This window comes from Xiphophorus hellerii, chromosome 5, assembly GCF_003331165.1.
Source record: "Xiphophorus hellerii strain 12219 chromosome 5, Xiphophorus_hellerii-4.1, whole genome shotgun sequence".
Classification (NCBI taxonomy): Eukaryota; Metazoa; Chordata; class Actinopteri; order Cyprinodontiformes; family Poeciliidae; genus Xiphophorus; species Xiphophorus hellerii.
The window spans coordinates 118,559-134,814 of NC_045676.1; the positions used below are offsets into that span (position 1 = coordinate 118,559).

The 16,256-nt window shown below is 44.2% G+C and overlaps 2 protein-coding genes across 3 annotated transcripts; one reads left to right on the forward strand and one right to left on the reverse strand.

Annotated features, from left to right (window-relative positions):
- Nucleotides 1-1,431: 1,431 nt before the first annotated feature.
- soul4 (heme-binding protein soul4) lies at nucleotides 1,432-3,645 on the forward strand. 2 transcript variants are annotated; one of them, XM_032563308.1, is made up of 6 exons: nucleotides 1,432-1,568; nucleotides 2,199-2,370; nucleotides 2,446-2,555; nucleotides 2,625-2,766; nucleotides 2,835-3,018; nucleotides 3,085-3,645. In XM_032563308.1, the coding sequence occupies exons 2-6, from the start codon at nucleotides 2,217-2,219 to the stop codon at nucleotides 3,260-3,262; spliced, it is 768 nt and encodes a 255-aa protein (XP_032419199.1). In that variant the 5' UTR covers nucleotides 1,432-1,568; nucleotides 2,199-2,216; the 3' UTR covers nucleotides 3,263-3,645. The 2 variants fall into 2 exon arrangements, with proteins under 2 accessions (XP_032419199.1, XP_032419200.1); XM_032563309.1 differs by having other exon boundaries at nucleotides 2,470-2,555.
- Nucleotides 3,646-3,783: 138 nt separating this feature from the next.
- eif4a3 (eukaryotic translation initiation factor 4A3) lies at nucleotides 3,784-8,259 on the reverse strand. Its single transcript, XM_032563307.1, has 12 exons — nucleotides 7,988-8,259; nucleotides 7,275-7,347; nucleotides 7,137-7,203; nucleotides 6,997-7,059; nucleotides 6,786-6,918; nucleotides 6,636-6,716; nucleotides 6,222-6,363; nucleotides 5,467-5,605; nucleotides 4,466-4,581; nucleotides 4,257-4,364; nucleotides 4,021-4,148; nucleotides 3,784-3,934 (listed from the first exon to the last, which is right to left on the reverse strand). Exons 1-12 carry the CDS (start codon nucleotides 8,139-8,141, stop codon nucleotides 3,918-3,920), a joined length of 1,221 nt encoding a protein of 406 aa, XP_032419198.1. The 5' UTR covers nucleotides 8,142-8,259; the 3' UTR covers nucleotides 3,784-3,917.
- Nucleotides 8,260-16,256: the final 7,997 nt, after the last annotated feature.

Here is a 16,256-nt window from a genome sequence, read left to right on the forward strand (position 1 = left end):
TTCAGATCTGAGCTGCATCAAGGTCAACAGCCAGGAGCCTGCTGCCATGGCAACAGGCTATAAAAACAGCAGCGCAGAGAAGCGGACACCGCCATGTTGTGAGTGGCAGCTTGGTTTAAAAAACTGACATCTAAAAATTAGAGTTCAAATTAGAGTGCTGGTGACCGACACCAACAAGTCCACCTTGGTAGCAAGTAATAATAACCGATAATAACTGATAATAATCGATAATAACTGATAACTGCATCAAAATAAACATTTATGTTGCAGGAAAATCGTGTTTAGTGATTTTACTGATATCAAGCTGAGGTTCTGAACTTTAACCCGGTTCTGTTTGGACCAAAAGCAGCAGCACCTCCTGGAGAAGCTCCTCCCACCAAAAGGGGGCGGAGTCACCGCCTTATTGGATCAGGTCCGACCTGCTCTCTGGTACCTGCAGGAAGTCTAACGGGTTCTGAAACCACAGATGAGCAACTGAACCAAGATCTGGACCGACCCACAACCAGGGTCGTGTACCGGTTCTGGTTCGGACAACCGACTGATGTCGCTCCTTCTGACCATTTGGAATCAGAACCAGAACCCAGCATGAATATCACCTCTGGTCCAACAGAACCAGAACCTGCAGATGTCTCCTGGGCTTCCAGAACCATCACAGCAACTAAATGGGTTTAAGTAGCTGTATTATGGGTCAGAACCAGTCCAGAACCAGAACTTTCCATTTCCCTCCAGCTTCAGTTTTCATCTAAATATTCCAGATGATGAATGTCAGCCGGGTCAGAACCTGAGAACTCCTGGTTCTGGTGGACCCAGTCCAGAAGGAAACAGGTCCAATCATGATCATCTAGAGATGAGCAGGCAGTACCGGTACCAGTCCCAACCCGACCACCAGGGCTCTGCAGGGTTATAAAGCACCAGGTTCTTCTGCAGGCAGGACCGCCCTCTGGTTCTGGTTCTGGTCGACCCAAACTGAAATTGTCTGTAACAGAACCAGATGGATTCAGTAGAACTTCCGACCCGTTAAAGGTTCTGGAGAAATAAAGGTCCAAAAAACAAACAAACAAAAAAATCAGCTGACAATGTCTGAAGCCCAAACAGAACCAGTTCTGGATCGGTCCTGGTTCTACAAGGTCGGCTGCAGAGAGGAGCTGAGCTGATTGATTATTCGTGATCCAAGATGATGAAGAATCACCCGTAGCTTGTTGTCGTTAGGTTCTGATTCGGTTCTGTTGTCTCTGCAGAACCGCTACTGGAGTTCTAAACAGCAGAACTTAGAACCCAGTTCGGTTCGACCTGCAGAATCCCGAGTAGGTTCTGGTTCTGAGCAGTAAACAGTAAAAATAAAAACAGGATTAAAGTCTTTATTATTGTTGCTATGATATGACGTCATGTCTACAAACGGGTCGCTTGGTTCGGTTCGACTCAGATCAGTTCGAAACTCAGCTGCTGTCATCAGGCTTTTATTCTGAAAGTCTTGGCGCAGACCAGTAGCCGGAAGAAGAGAAGCTTCTGAACTGTTTGGACCGTCGGAGCTCCGAACTCACCTGAGGAACAGGTGCGACCAGAACACGGTAAGCCATCCCGCCCAGGGCCGGGCTCAGCGGCGGTCCGGTTCGGGTCGATTCGGTGCTGCCGCTGATCCGAACCTGCTACTAACAGAGCTAATCTGTACAGAACCCGCTCCGGTTCGGTTCCGTTCGGGTTTGGACCGGCTCTGTCTGCCTGTAGAATCAGGAGGGGCAGCAGAATCTCGGAACCATCACAGAACGGAGTTCGCAGCGAGTTCGGTTCTGTTTGGACCAGTTCCGCTCGTGACCTACTTTCTGTTTCGATCCAGTCCGGCTGAACCGGTCCAGGTTTTGTGCTGACATAGTAAACGTGTCACGGGCGAAACTACGGTACCGGGTCAGAACCGGTTCAAGCCGGGAGGGGGGGGGTTACATTAAAGGTCTGAGTGTGACGTCAGAGCGATTTACATTAAAGAGCGTTTCATATCTCGTGACGTCACAGATTATTGTGCTCAGAACTCAAAAGGTCCTTTCAGCAGAACCGATCCAGAAGTTCTGGTCCAAACGGCTCACAGAACCCAGAGGTTCTGGTCCTGGTCGTCTGCATGGCGCCCCCTGTTGGTCAGGTGTTCTGCAGCAGGTGGAGGGATCTGATTGGCTGCTCTGATGGTTCTGGTTCTGTCCGGTCCGCAGGTCCGGTCCGCTGCCGTCATGGCTTTGATCTCACTGGATGACCTGGAGGGATTGGACGACGAGCAGCTGGACGATGACATCACCGACAACACCGAGCCAATGGGGGACGAGGAAGGCCTGCTGAGCCACTGGCAGGCGGTGGCCAGCACCCACCAGGTGTCTGTCCCTGCAGGTGAGGGGGCGGGGCCAAACACTCATCCAATCAGAGGCCTGCTGAGGGGGCGGGGCCAAACACTCATCCAATCAGAGGCCTGTTTTCCTTGCGTTCCAGAAATGACTGGGCCGATCCAGGAAATGACCCGGAACCGCCAGCAGAGGGAGCCGCTGCCCTTCGTCCTGATCGCCCGCCATGAGAAGGTACAGGCCTTAACGGGAACCCCTGGTTCTGAGTAGCTGTTGCCATGGTGACGGCCTGTGTGTGTGCAGATGGGCGAGGTTCTGTACGAGGAGCGGCGGTACCCAGCCGGGTTCTGGGTGGGCTCGCGGAGCGGCGAGGATCTGTACGAACAGAGCATCTCCCTCGCCTTCATGAAGCTGATGCGCTTCATCTGCAAGGAGAACTCTGCAGGTGAGGTCCCGCTTTCACACCTGTCGGCTGGCGCGACCGATGACATCACAGCGTCTCTGTGGTCGCAGGGCGCTACCTGGGCATGACCGTACCTGTGGTCAGCAGCATCCAGGTGATGGAGGACGGCAAAACTTTTGAGAAGAGTGTGGAGACGGCGTTCTTTCTTCCCTCCGAGTTCCAGAGTAGCGCACTGCGCTCCCTCGATCCCGACATCAGCGTCACCTACCGGGAGCCAATTAGAGTAATTGCAAGGTAAGCCCCGCCCCTTCTGCAGCGGGACGTCAGCTGACCCGCCCCTGACCCTCTGATTGCGTGCAGGACGTTCTATGGGACGACCACGGAGCAAACGGTGGGCTGGCAGATACGCGTCCTGCGGGAGCTGCTCGACCCTGGTGACCCCGGCGTCCACGGTGACCGCTACATGGTCGCCGTGTACGACAACCCTGGAGCGCCGCAGCGCCGCAACGAGATCTGGTTCATCCGCAGAGAGCCGTAGGATCCGCCCACAGAGCTCACCTTGTCGATGGACCAATCAGAACACTTTTTTGTAAACCGTTTCTGGTCATTGGCTCACATACAGGAAGTTTCATCTGATCGGTTGCTGCTGGAAGCAGCTCTAACTTCCTGCGCCCAGACAGTCTGACATCACTTCCTTTTCTCCAATATTGTGAAGTCACTTCCTGATTGATGTTGGGTTCTACGTCCCTCCAACACAATGACATCACTTCCTGCTAGCAGCACGTTGCTTCTTGTCCTGTAAATGAAATACTCAAGTTTGTATTGTTTTTACATGTTAAAATGTTTGGAGGCGAAGCCAAATCCACGGAGCTCCGCCTCTCTGATGCATTCAATGTTTCTTCATAAAATCTGAATTTTTGATTGTTTTCTTTCTGTTTAAAAATATTTCAACAAATTTGGCTGTGCGTCGAGTTCCTCTTCCTGCAGTCAGGGGGCGCTGCTGCTAGCCCACAGCGGCTGTGGAGCGTTTCCATGGAAACAAGATATCAGCAACATACATGAATCCAAAGCAAATTTATTTACAAAAACGGCTGACGTTCAACAGCGAACGTCACCTGGACAGGTAAAACAGAAAGCAACTGAGAGGCCAATGAGGAGTAAACAGGAAGGGGTGGGGCTGTGACGTCATCAGGTCAGATCAGGTCAGCCACTGCAAAGAAAACCAGATAAAGTGTTAACATGGAAACAGGCGACGGGAGCAGAGCCATCATTGTTGCCATGGAAACGGGCAGGTACCATTCATGGGCATCTCATCGATCTGGGTCGAGTAGTACTGCTCGATGTCCCGCAGGATCCGGATGTCGTCGTTTTTCACGAAGTTGATGGCCACGCCCTTCCTGCCGTAGCGACCCGACCGGCCAATCCTGGGAGAGACGAAGGGTCAGGTGACCAATCAGAACGGGTCAGAACCTCGGACCTGTTCTGCAGCGGTCATAATGTTTTGTCCAGGGGGTCACTGCGCCGCGGCCTACCTGTGGATGTAGAGCTCTCGGTTGTTGGGCAAGTCGTAGTTGATGATTAGCGACACCTGGGGGACGTCCAGTCCACGCGCCCACACGTCTGTGGAGATCAGGACCCGGCTGGGGATACAGGGGACACGTGTCAGTGGGGACGGGTCTACAAGTCTCGCCTTGTCTGCCTCATTCTCCCCCAGTCTCCTCCCAGTCCCTCCCAGTCTCACCTGGCGCCGGACCTGAACTCCTTCATGATGGACTCTCTCTCTTTCTGGGGCATGTCTCCATGCATCGACGACACGGTGAAGTTCGCCTCCCTCATCTTTTCCGTCAGCCAGTCCACCTGCAGCAGAAACAAGCTAACTACATTTCCCATCAGGCTTTGGCCCATACTGATGCTGTATGCCGCTAGAACCTGCAGGGGGCACTTCATTAGTATTCTATGGATCCGTTGCAGCGTGAGGTCAAAAAGCTGCTGGCTAACAATGACTAGCATTGGTTTTAAATAAATATCAAAGCAACGGGATGCAGCGCTTTGCTACAGTATGACAACTACTGTAGCAAAGCGCTACAGTAGTTGTCAGGAAAAACTTAAGGAAAAATATCAAGGGAGAGGGAAGTAGCTCAGTTATGCTAGCTTGACTTTGACACCCACAATGTGTAGACATGCTGTGGAATTAGGTTAAAAAAAAAAATTTGCTAATGCACCACAGTGTTAGCTTAGCTAATAGCACCAGTGGCTAATGCACTACAGTGTTAGCTTAGCTAATAGCACCAGTAGCTAATTCATCACAATTGCAATATAAACATCAAACCTGAAACCCAACAGACTGAATATTCTGTTCTTTGTGTGGAAATGGTTCAGTGTTTTGGTGGCGTCAGTTGCTATGGCAACGAGTCTGCCTGTGGAGTAGTCTACATACACAGTGAGAAAAAAGTGTTTTTCTTGTTCAACGTTCAGCGCTTTGATTTAATAATGCTGACATCTCCAGATGTTGCTCCACGTGTCACTAGCGACTCTGCTAGCGACTCTGCTAGCGACTCTGCTAGCGACTACGAATGGGAAGGTAAACAAAAGTCTTAATGAGCCCAATTTCTGGATGAAACAGGAACGTGGCAACCAGAAATGTTTTAGCTTCTGCCTCAGTGAAATTCAGCTCTTCCCCTCTTTGCTCTCTGGTCGCCATGGCAACCACTAAACAACAACAGCAGCGTGTGTGTGTCTGACCTTCCTCTTGGTGTTGCAGAAGATGACGGCCTGTGTGATGGTCAGCGTGTCGTAAAGGTCACACAGGGTGTCGAACTTCCACTCCTCTCTCTCCACGGCGACGAAGAACTGCTTGATGCCCTCCAGGGTCAGCTCATCACTGGGGGAAAGGAGGTTGGGTCAGTCCAGTTTCAACAGAACCAGCAGGTTCTGATCATCTCAGGTTCTCAGTTTGTTCCAGAACCAGAGGAGCTGGAACCGGTTCTGGGTCAACAGTAGGAATAGCAGCTTTCTCGGCTAACCGCCATGTTGATGGAACGACCGCCATCGCAGCAGGAAGCAGCGCGGCTCAGAGCTCGTTACTAAGGCAGGTCCAAAAACATCAATCACTTGGACCCGGTTCTGGTTTGATCGTCTCACGGTCAGCAGGGGATAAAAGCGCGCAGTAAAAAACTTTTGGGATTTAATGACCTCTTAAGACCACGGGGTCAAACCATCAAACCTGGAGCAGAGAAATAATCTGCAAACTGAGTGAAACAGAATCCTTTTGTTTTACAGGAAGCAACTTATTGTTTTTACACAGATATTTTTCATTTAACCAGATTTGACCCCATCACTCATCTACAGATTCCAACTGGACCAGAACCGGTTCTGGTCTGTATCAGAGTTCAGCAACAACCCAGCTGCAATAAAGACAGGAAGCAGTTTTTCTGTTTTCTGTCTGGACCCAAAGTTCTAGTGCCAAATCATCGAAACCGGCCCGGTTTCAGACTCACCGCTTGACCAGGATCCGGATCGGGTCGGTCATGAACTTGTTGGTCATCTCCAGGATCTCGTGAGGCAGCGTGGCGCTGATCAGAACCACCTGGGTGGCAGGAGGCAGGTAGCGGTACACATCGTAGATCTGCTCCTTGAAGCCTGCCGGGACAGCCGCCGTTAGCATGGGCTAGCATGGAGGGGTTAGCTGCGGTTAGCATGAGGGGATAGCCATCGCTAGCATCGGTTAGCATGGAGGGATAAGCCGCCGTTGGCATGGGGTAGCATGGAGGGACTAGCTGTCGTTAGCATGTATTAATATGGAAGGATTTACGTGGGGACAGCCACCATTAGTATGGGTTAGCATGGAGGGACAGTCTCAGTTAGCATGGGGTTAGCAGCAGTTAGCGTGCTAACGGCTCTCCCTCACCCACCTTTATTCAGCATCTCGTCGGCTTCGTCCAGAACCAGCATCTTGATGGCTCGGGTTCTCAAGCTGCGGCGCCGGATCATGTCTGCGGGAAGAGGTGACGGGTCAGAGAGGGCGAGGCCTCGGCCGAAGCTCCGCCCCCTCCCAGACTCACCAAAGACGCGTCCCGGCGTGCCGGCCACCACGTGCTGCCCATAGTCCAGCTTCCTGATGTCCTCGCCCACATTGGTGCCACCAATGCAGGAGTGGCACTGGACGTTCATGTAGTCGCCCAGCGCCAGCAGCACCTGCGCAGGTGAGACCGCCAGCCAATCAGAGCGCGCAGCAGACAACACTCACCTGGAGGACGGAAGAGGCGGAGCTACCTTCTGGATCTGTCCGGCCAGCTCCCGAGTCGGAGCCAGGATCAGAGCTTGGGTCTCCCTCACCTGCAGAGAGAGCAAACGGGTCGGAACCGGGTCGGAACAGAACCGGAGCAGAATCGGGTCGGAACCCGGCCGCTCACCTGGATGTCCAAACACTGCAGCACAGAGATGCAGAAGGTGGCGGTTTTCCCCGTCCCAGACTGAGACCTGCACAGAGTGGAGAGCGGCGTTAGTCACCATGACAACGGGAGGCGCCGGTGATGAGCTGGGCGGCTTACTGAGCGATGACATCACGGCCTTTGATGATCTGCTTGATGGCTCTCTGCTGGATGGCCGACGGCTTCTCGAAGCCTGGAACACAGAACCGGGTCAGAACCAGGACCAGAACCAAGACTAGAACCAGTTAGGTCCAGTCTCTGGTCCACACCGTGCTCTAGCATCTTTTAACATCTGGACAGTAAATATTTTGTCGCTGCTAACGCTAGTTAGCACCAAAACAAACAAACTCCGCCAGTTTTTCTCCTTTCAAGCTGAAACGGCTGAACGCAGCGTTAGCTCCCAGCGTCCTGATGCTAGCTGCACCGGGAGCCCCGCTCTGCCTCCGTCTGTTAGTGCTGCGATGTTCCCGCCGGACTCCGTTTAAATTTCTGCCAGTTTCACAGCAGCGACGCTGGTCCCAACATGCTACCGGGAGTCGGTCCCTGATTATCGGCAGAAGCAGCCCCTGTTCTCCGACCCCCAGGACCAAACGGCGTTTTGTCCGAACCGCGATGTTAGCGGAGCGAGTTTCTCCGACTCACCCTCCTCCTCAGAGGGTCCACACAAATTAATAACTTTTCCTTCCACCAGAATATCTGCGGTTCATCCGTGTTTAACCCGGTTCCTAGAGGTTCGATTTCCTGTAGGTTGACCAATTTCACCAGAGGAAGAACATTAGCATTAGCATCCCGAGCTAACTCCACCGCAGGCCGCAGGCCAGCCCCGATCGTACCGTAGGCGTATATCCCGCGGAGCAGGTCCTCCCGGAGACCCATCGTGTCGAAGGTGGGGGTAACATCCACCTCCTCGCTGGTCTCAAACTCCACCTTGGTCATGTCCTCCTCCTTTAGGAGCCTCTTCCTGCCCTGTACCCCGGCAGCAGCCATCGTTATGCGGGTTTCTGCTTCGGCTGAAATTCGGTGAATCAGGTTAAAAGACGAGCAGCCACAACGGTCTACTAACTGCTAAGACTAGCCCGCGTGTCGCCTAGATGACGTAATACGGAACGTAAAGCAGGATGCTCTTTCTTCTTCTTTTTGTTTTTAATGGCGGTTGGCAAGCAACTTAATGGTGTGCATTACCGCCACCTACTGGTATGGAGTGTGGATCAGAACGCAACTTAAAAAAAAACAAAAACAAAAACAAAACACTAAATCCTTTCTATCAGTTTAGTTTCCTTAAGAAATTTTATGACATAACATAAATATTCAGAGGAAGAGGAATATCCCAAAATATCTGGTATTTTTAACTGTAACTTATTCTTTAGAAGCCTATATTCTAATTTCCTTCTCTCCTCGGAGTACTTTGGACATATAACAATAAAACATGTTCTACTGTCTCTTCTTGAAGACAAAGATCACAATTACCTGATGGATGTTTCCCCATTTTAAATAGTGTACTGTTTAAACCTGTATGACCAAATCGTAATCTGGATATAATGTTTTCTTCTTTTCTACTTCTTTCTGTTGCCCTCATTGCACCAACTGACCTTTGAATACAATAAAGCCATCTACCAGTTCTTTCTTCTTCCCACTGCTTCTGCCATCTTCCCTTAACCTTTTGTTTTATAATAGATTTTATTTCCTCTTTACTAAAAGGAATCAGTATCTCAATGGAACTGTTTTTTGAAGCTTGTTTTGCATATTTGTCTGCCAACTCATTTCCTTTTATTCCTATATGCGATGGAACCCATGTAAAAATGACAATTAATCCCATGGCCTGAATTCTATAAAGTATTAACTGAATCTCAAATAAAAGGTCTGGCCTACTATTAGACTGATTATGTTTAATTGAATATAATGATGAACTTGAATCAGAACAAATTAAACTTCTCAGAGGACGAACCTCTTCAATCCATCCTAACGCCAGAATTATTCCCATCATTTCCCCTGTAAACACTGAGACGCCATCAGAAATCCTCTTACATTTTTTAATACTAAATCCTGGAACGATAAACGACACCCCATTGTTGCTACTTAAACTTTTAGATGCATCTGTATACACTTGAACATAATCAAAGTATTTATTTTCTAAATATGATTGCACTGAGTATGATTCTGAAATATTTCCTTTTTTCCTCTTCTCCAACAAAGATAAATCCACAATGATTTCATGAAACAGAGATGGATGGACCGGTGATAGTGGAACTGTTTCACTCATTTTTATAGATGATAAATCAAAATCTTTCACGTCACACTCTATCTCCCAACCAAAGGATTAGGCTGCTCTTTCTTCTTCTTCTTTAGATTTTAACGGCAGCTTGCATCCATTATTGTTGCACTACTGCCATCTGTTGGGTCCTAATTTCTATACCTGAAATTCTCATAATGATCCCAGTATTATTTTAAAAACGAAAAATCTTCTTTTTCTCCTCAATACTATTTAACTGATCAACCACATTCTCAATTTCAATTCCCTATTAAAACCTAATTCCGTTTTTAATAATCTTCTTTGATTTACATATTTTCTACAACTAATAAAACATGTTCCATCGTTTCTACAGCATCGTACCAATTACATAAACCAGTTAGATGTTTCCCCATCTTAAAAAGAGTTCCATTTAAAAAACTGTGACCGGTTCTTATTCTATTTATAATTATCTCCTCCCTCCTGTTAATTCTTTTAATCTTTACTACATCAACTGTATTTTGTATTTTATATAAATGTCTTCCCTTTATTTCATTATTCCACCTAATTTTCCATATCTTCTTACTTTTTTTCAAAACTAAACTTTTGCCTTCAGATTTAGATAACTTTATTGGCATATCAATATCTTCTTTTTTAATAGCCTCCTTAGCCAACCTATCTGCTCTTTCATTACCCAAAATACCCACATGAGCAGGAGTCCAAAATAATATTACATTTTTATTTTGTTCACATAATCTATGATGAACAGCCATAACCTCATATAATATATTTTGATGATTATTTGTACTTCCTTTTCCAATATTCAACAATGCAGATAATGAATCCCTACAAACTATTATTTTATTTATATTAGTATCCTCCACCCATTCTAAAGCCAGTAATATAACACATAATTCTACTGCATGTATACTGAGATAATTAGATGTTATTTTTGAAATATTAATCTTTAATTCAGGAATCACTGCTGCTATACCAGTCGCTTCATTTTGGGGGGTTTTCTAACCATCAGTATAAATTTGCAAATAATCATTATATTTATTCTGTATTTGATTATAAAATTCTTGGCAAATATCTGTTATATTTCTTTCCTTAATATTTGATAGTGATCTGTCTATATTAATATATTTCCATGTCCATGTAGGTCTCAAAGGCCACAAAACTGTTGGACTAAATTCTTTGTTATATACATAAAATGTTTTTGCTCTGTCATCCTCAACCCACCCAAAACTATTCATTTGTTCCTTTCCTCTTTCCCAACAATTTTCTAATACTTTCTTAAATGGATGATCTTCATTATGTCCTTTTAAATGTATCCAATAATTAATGGCATTTCTCCTGATTCTACTTGTAAAACACATACTGGAGTTGATTTAATTGCCCCTAAACTAATTCTCAATGCTCTAGCTTGAATAAAATCTTTTTTTTAAATCTAGTTTTAGCCGCTGAACCATACACCACACTCCCATAATCTATTCTTGACTGAATTAGTGACACATAAACATTTTTAAGTGATTGAAAACTTTCTCCCCATGTCAACCTGCTAAACGCCTCATAATGTTAAGAACCTTTTTATTTTTCTCCATAATATGTTCTATATGATTTTCCTAAGTTAGTTTCTTATCAAAAACTACTCCCAAAAACCCAAAACAGTCGACCCTTTCTAACTCTTTCCCATATAAATACAACTTTTTACCAAGCCCAATTTTTTTATTTGTAAAAAACATTACTTCTGTCTTCTTGATTGAAAATTTAAACCCCCACTTTATCTATGCCTTCCTGAAGTTTTAAAATAAGATGTTCTACATTTTTTCCCTTTCCATTTTGCTCCATCATCAGCAAAAAGTGACTTGCCAAAACTAATTGATAATTCTTTAAAAATATCATTAATCATAACTGAGAATAATGTTGGGCTTACCACACTTCCTTGAGGATTTCCATTTTCTATTTTACATGATTGTGAAACATGAGATCCTATTTTGACTTGAATATCACATAAAAAATCCCATAACAATTAAACATATTACCTCCTATACCTATCTGATGTAATTTAATCCTTAATCTTTCTCTCCATAACATATCATATGTTTTTTCTACCTCAAAAAACACAGCAACAACAGTTTCCTTATTAATCTGAGCTTTTCTAATATCATCTTCTAAACATAAAACAGGATCTATTTCTCCTCTTTCTCTACGAAAGCCACTCAGATAAGGAGCAATTAAATATTTTGACTCCAAATATTGTATTAATCTCATTCACCATCCTTTCCATCAGTTTAGACGTTAAATCAGTCGGTCTGTAGTTTCCAGGATTACTAGGATCTTTCCCAGGTTTCTTTATCGGAACAACAATGGCTTCTTTCCACTTACAAGGCAGTCTCCCCTCTTTCCAAATCTTATTATACAAAATTAATCATTTATTTAAAACGTCGTCACTCACATGTCTTAGCATAATGTAACACACTTTATCTTAACCTGGAGCACTATTCCTAGTTCTACCCAAAGCTCTTTTCGGTTCTCCAATAGAGAAAGGATAATTCATCAGATCATCAGTATTACTCTCCTTCCTTCTTAAAACTTTAGCATTTTTCCTTTTAGTTTTCTATCTTCCTTGTATTTCATTAACTGATCAATTTTTCCCAATGTTTCTCCACAAACGTGCTTACTAAAATATCAGCCTTTTCCCTGTCGTTTATTGATACTATATTGTTTTTATTAAATATCAGATAACTCCATTCTCTTCTATTCCTCCATTTTTAATCATTCCTCAAACTTCCCCAATCTTTGTACTGCTACCAAGTTTGTCAGAAATCTCTCCAATATATTCTTTTTGCTCTTATTGTTCTTTTTACTTTTGCCTGTGATATTTTATATTCAATTAAATGTTGAAAGTTAAGAGATGTTTTAACCAATTTAAATGTTTTATTTCTTTCTCTGCCTGCTGTTCTACACTCATCTTTCCACCATGGAAATAACTTTCTCCTATTTTTCCCTGATGTCTTTGAACTCCTCAGCAGCTGCTAAAATATACTGACTGATCTCTTGATTCATACTTTCAATACTCAAATCATTTTGAACATTTCATATCTTACATTCACAGAAGTTATTCCATTTTCCCCAAATATCCATTTTCCTCCTCCTATCATTTCAGGACTCTGTACTGACCCATCCTTATATTGCTGGTTATAATATAATGATCACAACCAAAAGATTTATTTTTAACTTGCCAATCATAAAATGGAGCCAAACAACTAGAAACAAATGATAAAGCCAGTACAGATTCCTTACCTGAATTAGTATCAATTCTTGTCTTCTTACCATTATTCAAACATACAAGATTATTACTACCTGAAAAATCTTCTAAAACTTTACCATTATAATCAACTTTTCCATCTCCCCATAATGAATGATGTGCATTAAAATCTCCTCAAGGATTTAATTTCTCCAACATGCGCTTTGTTAAGTGGATCAATCTCCTGAACCCCTTCTCCTTCATTACTATAATATTCAGTTGGATTTTTTAATTCTTCTGAACTTTCCTCAATTCTCTTTCTTTCTGCTTCTCTCCATCCTTCCCCACCTTTTCTTCATTTTGACCACCCATCTCTTCCTCCTCACTACATTCCTCACTATTCCAGTCACTTCTTTCTAAATCCATCGTTGCCATGTTCTGATTTAAGTAAAGTTAACAGCAGCTCTTTCCTTGTTCGCCTGAGTCGCTGCCAGGCTACTTTTTAAAAAAACTTTATTTTAAAAAGTAACGACAAACAACTAAGCTAATTACAACAGTTCAACTCTGTAGAGGCAGATTTAGAAATGGAAATACAAGGTAATATTGAAAAAATAAATAATAAAATAATAACTAAAATAGCAACAAGGGGATTCATATGTTAGGATTAATATACATTGGTGGGCAATTCCATTAATCAGGTATTCATATGATTCAATACATTTCAGAGATTTCAAATATAACTGGAATGCCGTAAAGTAAAGCCGTACTTGGCTCTTAAAGGGACACTACCCATAAAGTAAAAACAATACAGAAAAGCAAATAACACAGAATAGACAAATACAGCTGGGTTACATCTTCCTCCTTTTGCTCTGTTAAGCTGTTAATGCGCAGATTAAATCTTCTTTTATAGCTCTGGTTCTGCCGCTTTTCTTTCAAAATCTTGGACTTTTGTCAGCTCGGCGTTTGTGGTTTTAAGTTGTGCGAACTCATTTTCCATCTTTTCATTTTTATTTTTACAATCTTGAATTGCAGCGCTAATAAACTCCACCGCTTTAGCAATGTTAGCAATGTTAGCGTGTTCCGTTTCATTTCTTCTCCAAAGTTCGGCATCATTTTCTGTAGATTTTCAGCTGCTTCTAAAATCTTGGCACTGGATGTATTTGAACTAACCTCCTCGTCTCCCTTCGTCTCCCTGTGTGGTCCTGGGGCCTTACATGGTGATGTTGGGGCATTTTTAGTCCCGTTGGCATCGGTGTCCATATTTTGCAGTAGTCGTGTTAGCAGAGCCTTGTTAGCTTTGCTGTTAGCCATTATCGTCGTTGTTTTTCTCTTGCTTGACGTTATCTTTACCATTATCACTGGACGCTTTAAGTTGTTACCTTTTTTTGTGTTAAGTCCGGACTTCATAGACAGGGCCGGCCCAAGCCTCCATGGGGCCCTAAGCCAAATGTGGTTTTGGGGCCCTCTAGTTCTGCTAACAATGTGGACCGGCTGCAATCAGAAGCCGATCATTAGGTCATTCACACACCTGCTATAAACTTATTACATCTCTGGCAGTGCTGTTTACATTATATACATGTTTAATATAAGATACATTTATTGGCCAACTGATTTATCGACCAGTTGATTTATGGGAGCCGATTTCCTTCATTTTGGGGCATCATTATCGGCTGACACTTGCACGTGGATCTGATCTTATCTTCGTCAGCAAAGGTTTAAAAATCATCTCTGTCCTCTTCTGCTCTGCAGTGAGACGTTTGACTGACAGACCGACCCACCAGGTCTGAACGTTTACAGCTAACAATATTCACCTCACTGTTACCAACTCAGTGACTTTCTTGCTACATTTAGCAACATTTCAGACAAAAAAATATTCATATCAGCCAAAATCAAAATCAGCAGGTCAGGCTTTTAAAGATCGGTAACCAGGGATCGGCCAGAAAACTGCAATCGGTGCAGCTCTACACACATTCATGACATTCTTTGATTAAATTCATTTCTCTTAAGCGTTACTCCAATATCTAAAATGTAATTTATACCAGGTGAGTCTTTCTCCCCTGAGAAAGTGGACCGGTACCGGTACCGGACTGATTCTGAGCCTTCAAATGATTTTAACAGAAGTTTCTCATAACTTAGAAGTTGATGTAAAAAATAATATTTTTTTTAGCCACTAAATGATTTTGCTCAGCAGCAAACAACATAGAGCAGCTCATCATGTAGCAGCTTGTAGCCTGACGGAAAAACATTTAGCTAACAACGTCAAACATTGACAAGTTTTAATTATTCTTATTAAACACGGTTTGAAGCCAAAATAGCTCAGAAATATCCAGAGCCACCATGAGAATCAACTCATTTAAAGTTTAAACTCTAGCATAGAGACCCTAGCATAAATGTTTGGCTGCTGAACTGGACCGGTCCAGGCCGCTATCAAGCTAATGTTCTGTTAGCAGCTTTACTAATCTTTACATTACATTACATTAGCAAGGCTCATTAAAACAAACCTTTATCTTGGCTTTTTCTATTCTTCCTTTCTTTTCTCCCTCCCTGAAGGATCAGTCCTTTTCTGAGACATAGTTTTGCTAACTTAACTTCTGACCGGAGCTTTGGACCTTTGGACCTTTGGATGTTCTGATCCGCAGCTCGATACCGGCGAAGCGTGCGGTACCTACCGCGGCCACCAGGGGGCCTCAAGAGCAATTTCCCCCCCTTCTTTTTAACCATAAAATAATAATTTCTACATACATTATTGTACAAACAAATCACTTCATACTGAAATTGTGTGTTTTTGATATTACGACATACTGTAGAAATTATTATATATATTAAAAAAAAAATCAGCCTGGGGTCCTAAGCAGCTGCTTAGTTTGCTTATGCCTTGGGCCGGCCCTGTTCATAGATGTTCAACTACTCAAGGGCGTAGGTTTGGTCTAAGTTTTGGTGGGACCTTACAACTTACTGACAATGAATTTGACATCAGGCTGGTACGGCGCACTCCCCATGTCCAGGGAACTGCTGCCTTGACTTCCCTGGTCACTGGCACTCACACTGACTGCCTCCTATAGAGCAAACAAAGCGTAACCTGGTTTGTATTCACACTAGCTTAACTTAATTTAAGACTAACACTTCAAATGCCATATTTACTGAGATAATTTCACAGTATATTACATATCTGAGAACTAACACCTGAAGCTGCAGCCACCTCTCCATCGTTCTGCTCTGCTGTCTGAGCATCCTATGTGAAAAATATTACATAATTAACAGACCTATTCTACCTCACATTCAGTGCTGACCTAAACACCGGACTTTACAACAAATGCGTTGCGTGATAGATATCTAACTTATGGGTCCCCTCACTGTACTTACAGCCGAGGTAGCGAAATAACTTCTAATGTCTGTCGTCCTTTTCTTTTTTGGTGGCGACATGGAGACTCATAATAAATGTGAAACTCAGAAGGAGACGCGTTCACTGTCAGCACCATGGACCAAGCTTCCGCTCCGCGTGAGGCCAGCTGGCCGCCGCCTGTTGCAGCCAATCAGAGAACGAAGATCCAAGTTCTGTGAGCCAATAGCGGGTCGTCATAGTTCATAACAGCGAATTTTAAAATGAATGCTACCACTGCGTAGT

Coding starts and splice junctions, on each gene's coding strand:
- soul4 (XM_032563308.1), top strand. CDS start 2,217: ATGGCTTTGATCTCACTGGATGACCTGGAGGGATTGGACGACGAGCAG. Junction 2,556..2,624: donor TGATCGCCCGCCATGAGAAG/GTACAGGCCTTA, acceptor GTGTGTGTGCAG/ATGGGCGAGGTTCTGTACGA. Junction 2,767..2,834: donor CTGCAAGGAGAACTCTGCAG/GTGAGGTCCCGC, acceptor CTGTGGTCGCAG/GGCGCTACCTGGGCATGACC.
- eif4a3 (XM_032563307.1), bottom strand. CDS start 8,141: ATGGCTGCTGCCGGGGTACAGGGCAGGAAGAGGCTCCTAAAGGAGGAG. Junction 6,717..6,785: donor CACGCCGGGACGCGTCTTTG/GTGAGTCTGGGA, acceptor CTCTTCCCGCAG/ACATGATCCGGCGCCGCAGC. Junction 6,364..6,635: donor CGACGAGATGCTGAATAAAG/GTGGGTGAGGGA, acceptor CTGTCCCGGCAG/GCTTCAAGGAGCAGATCTAC.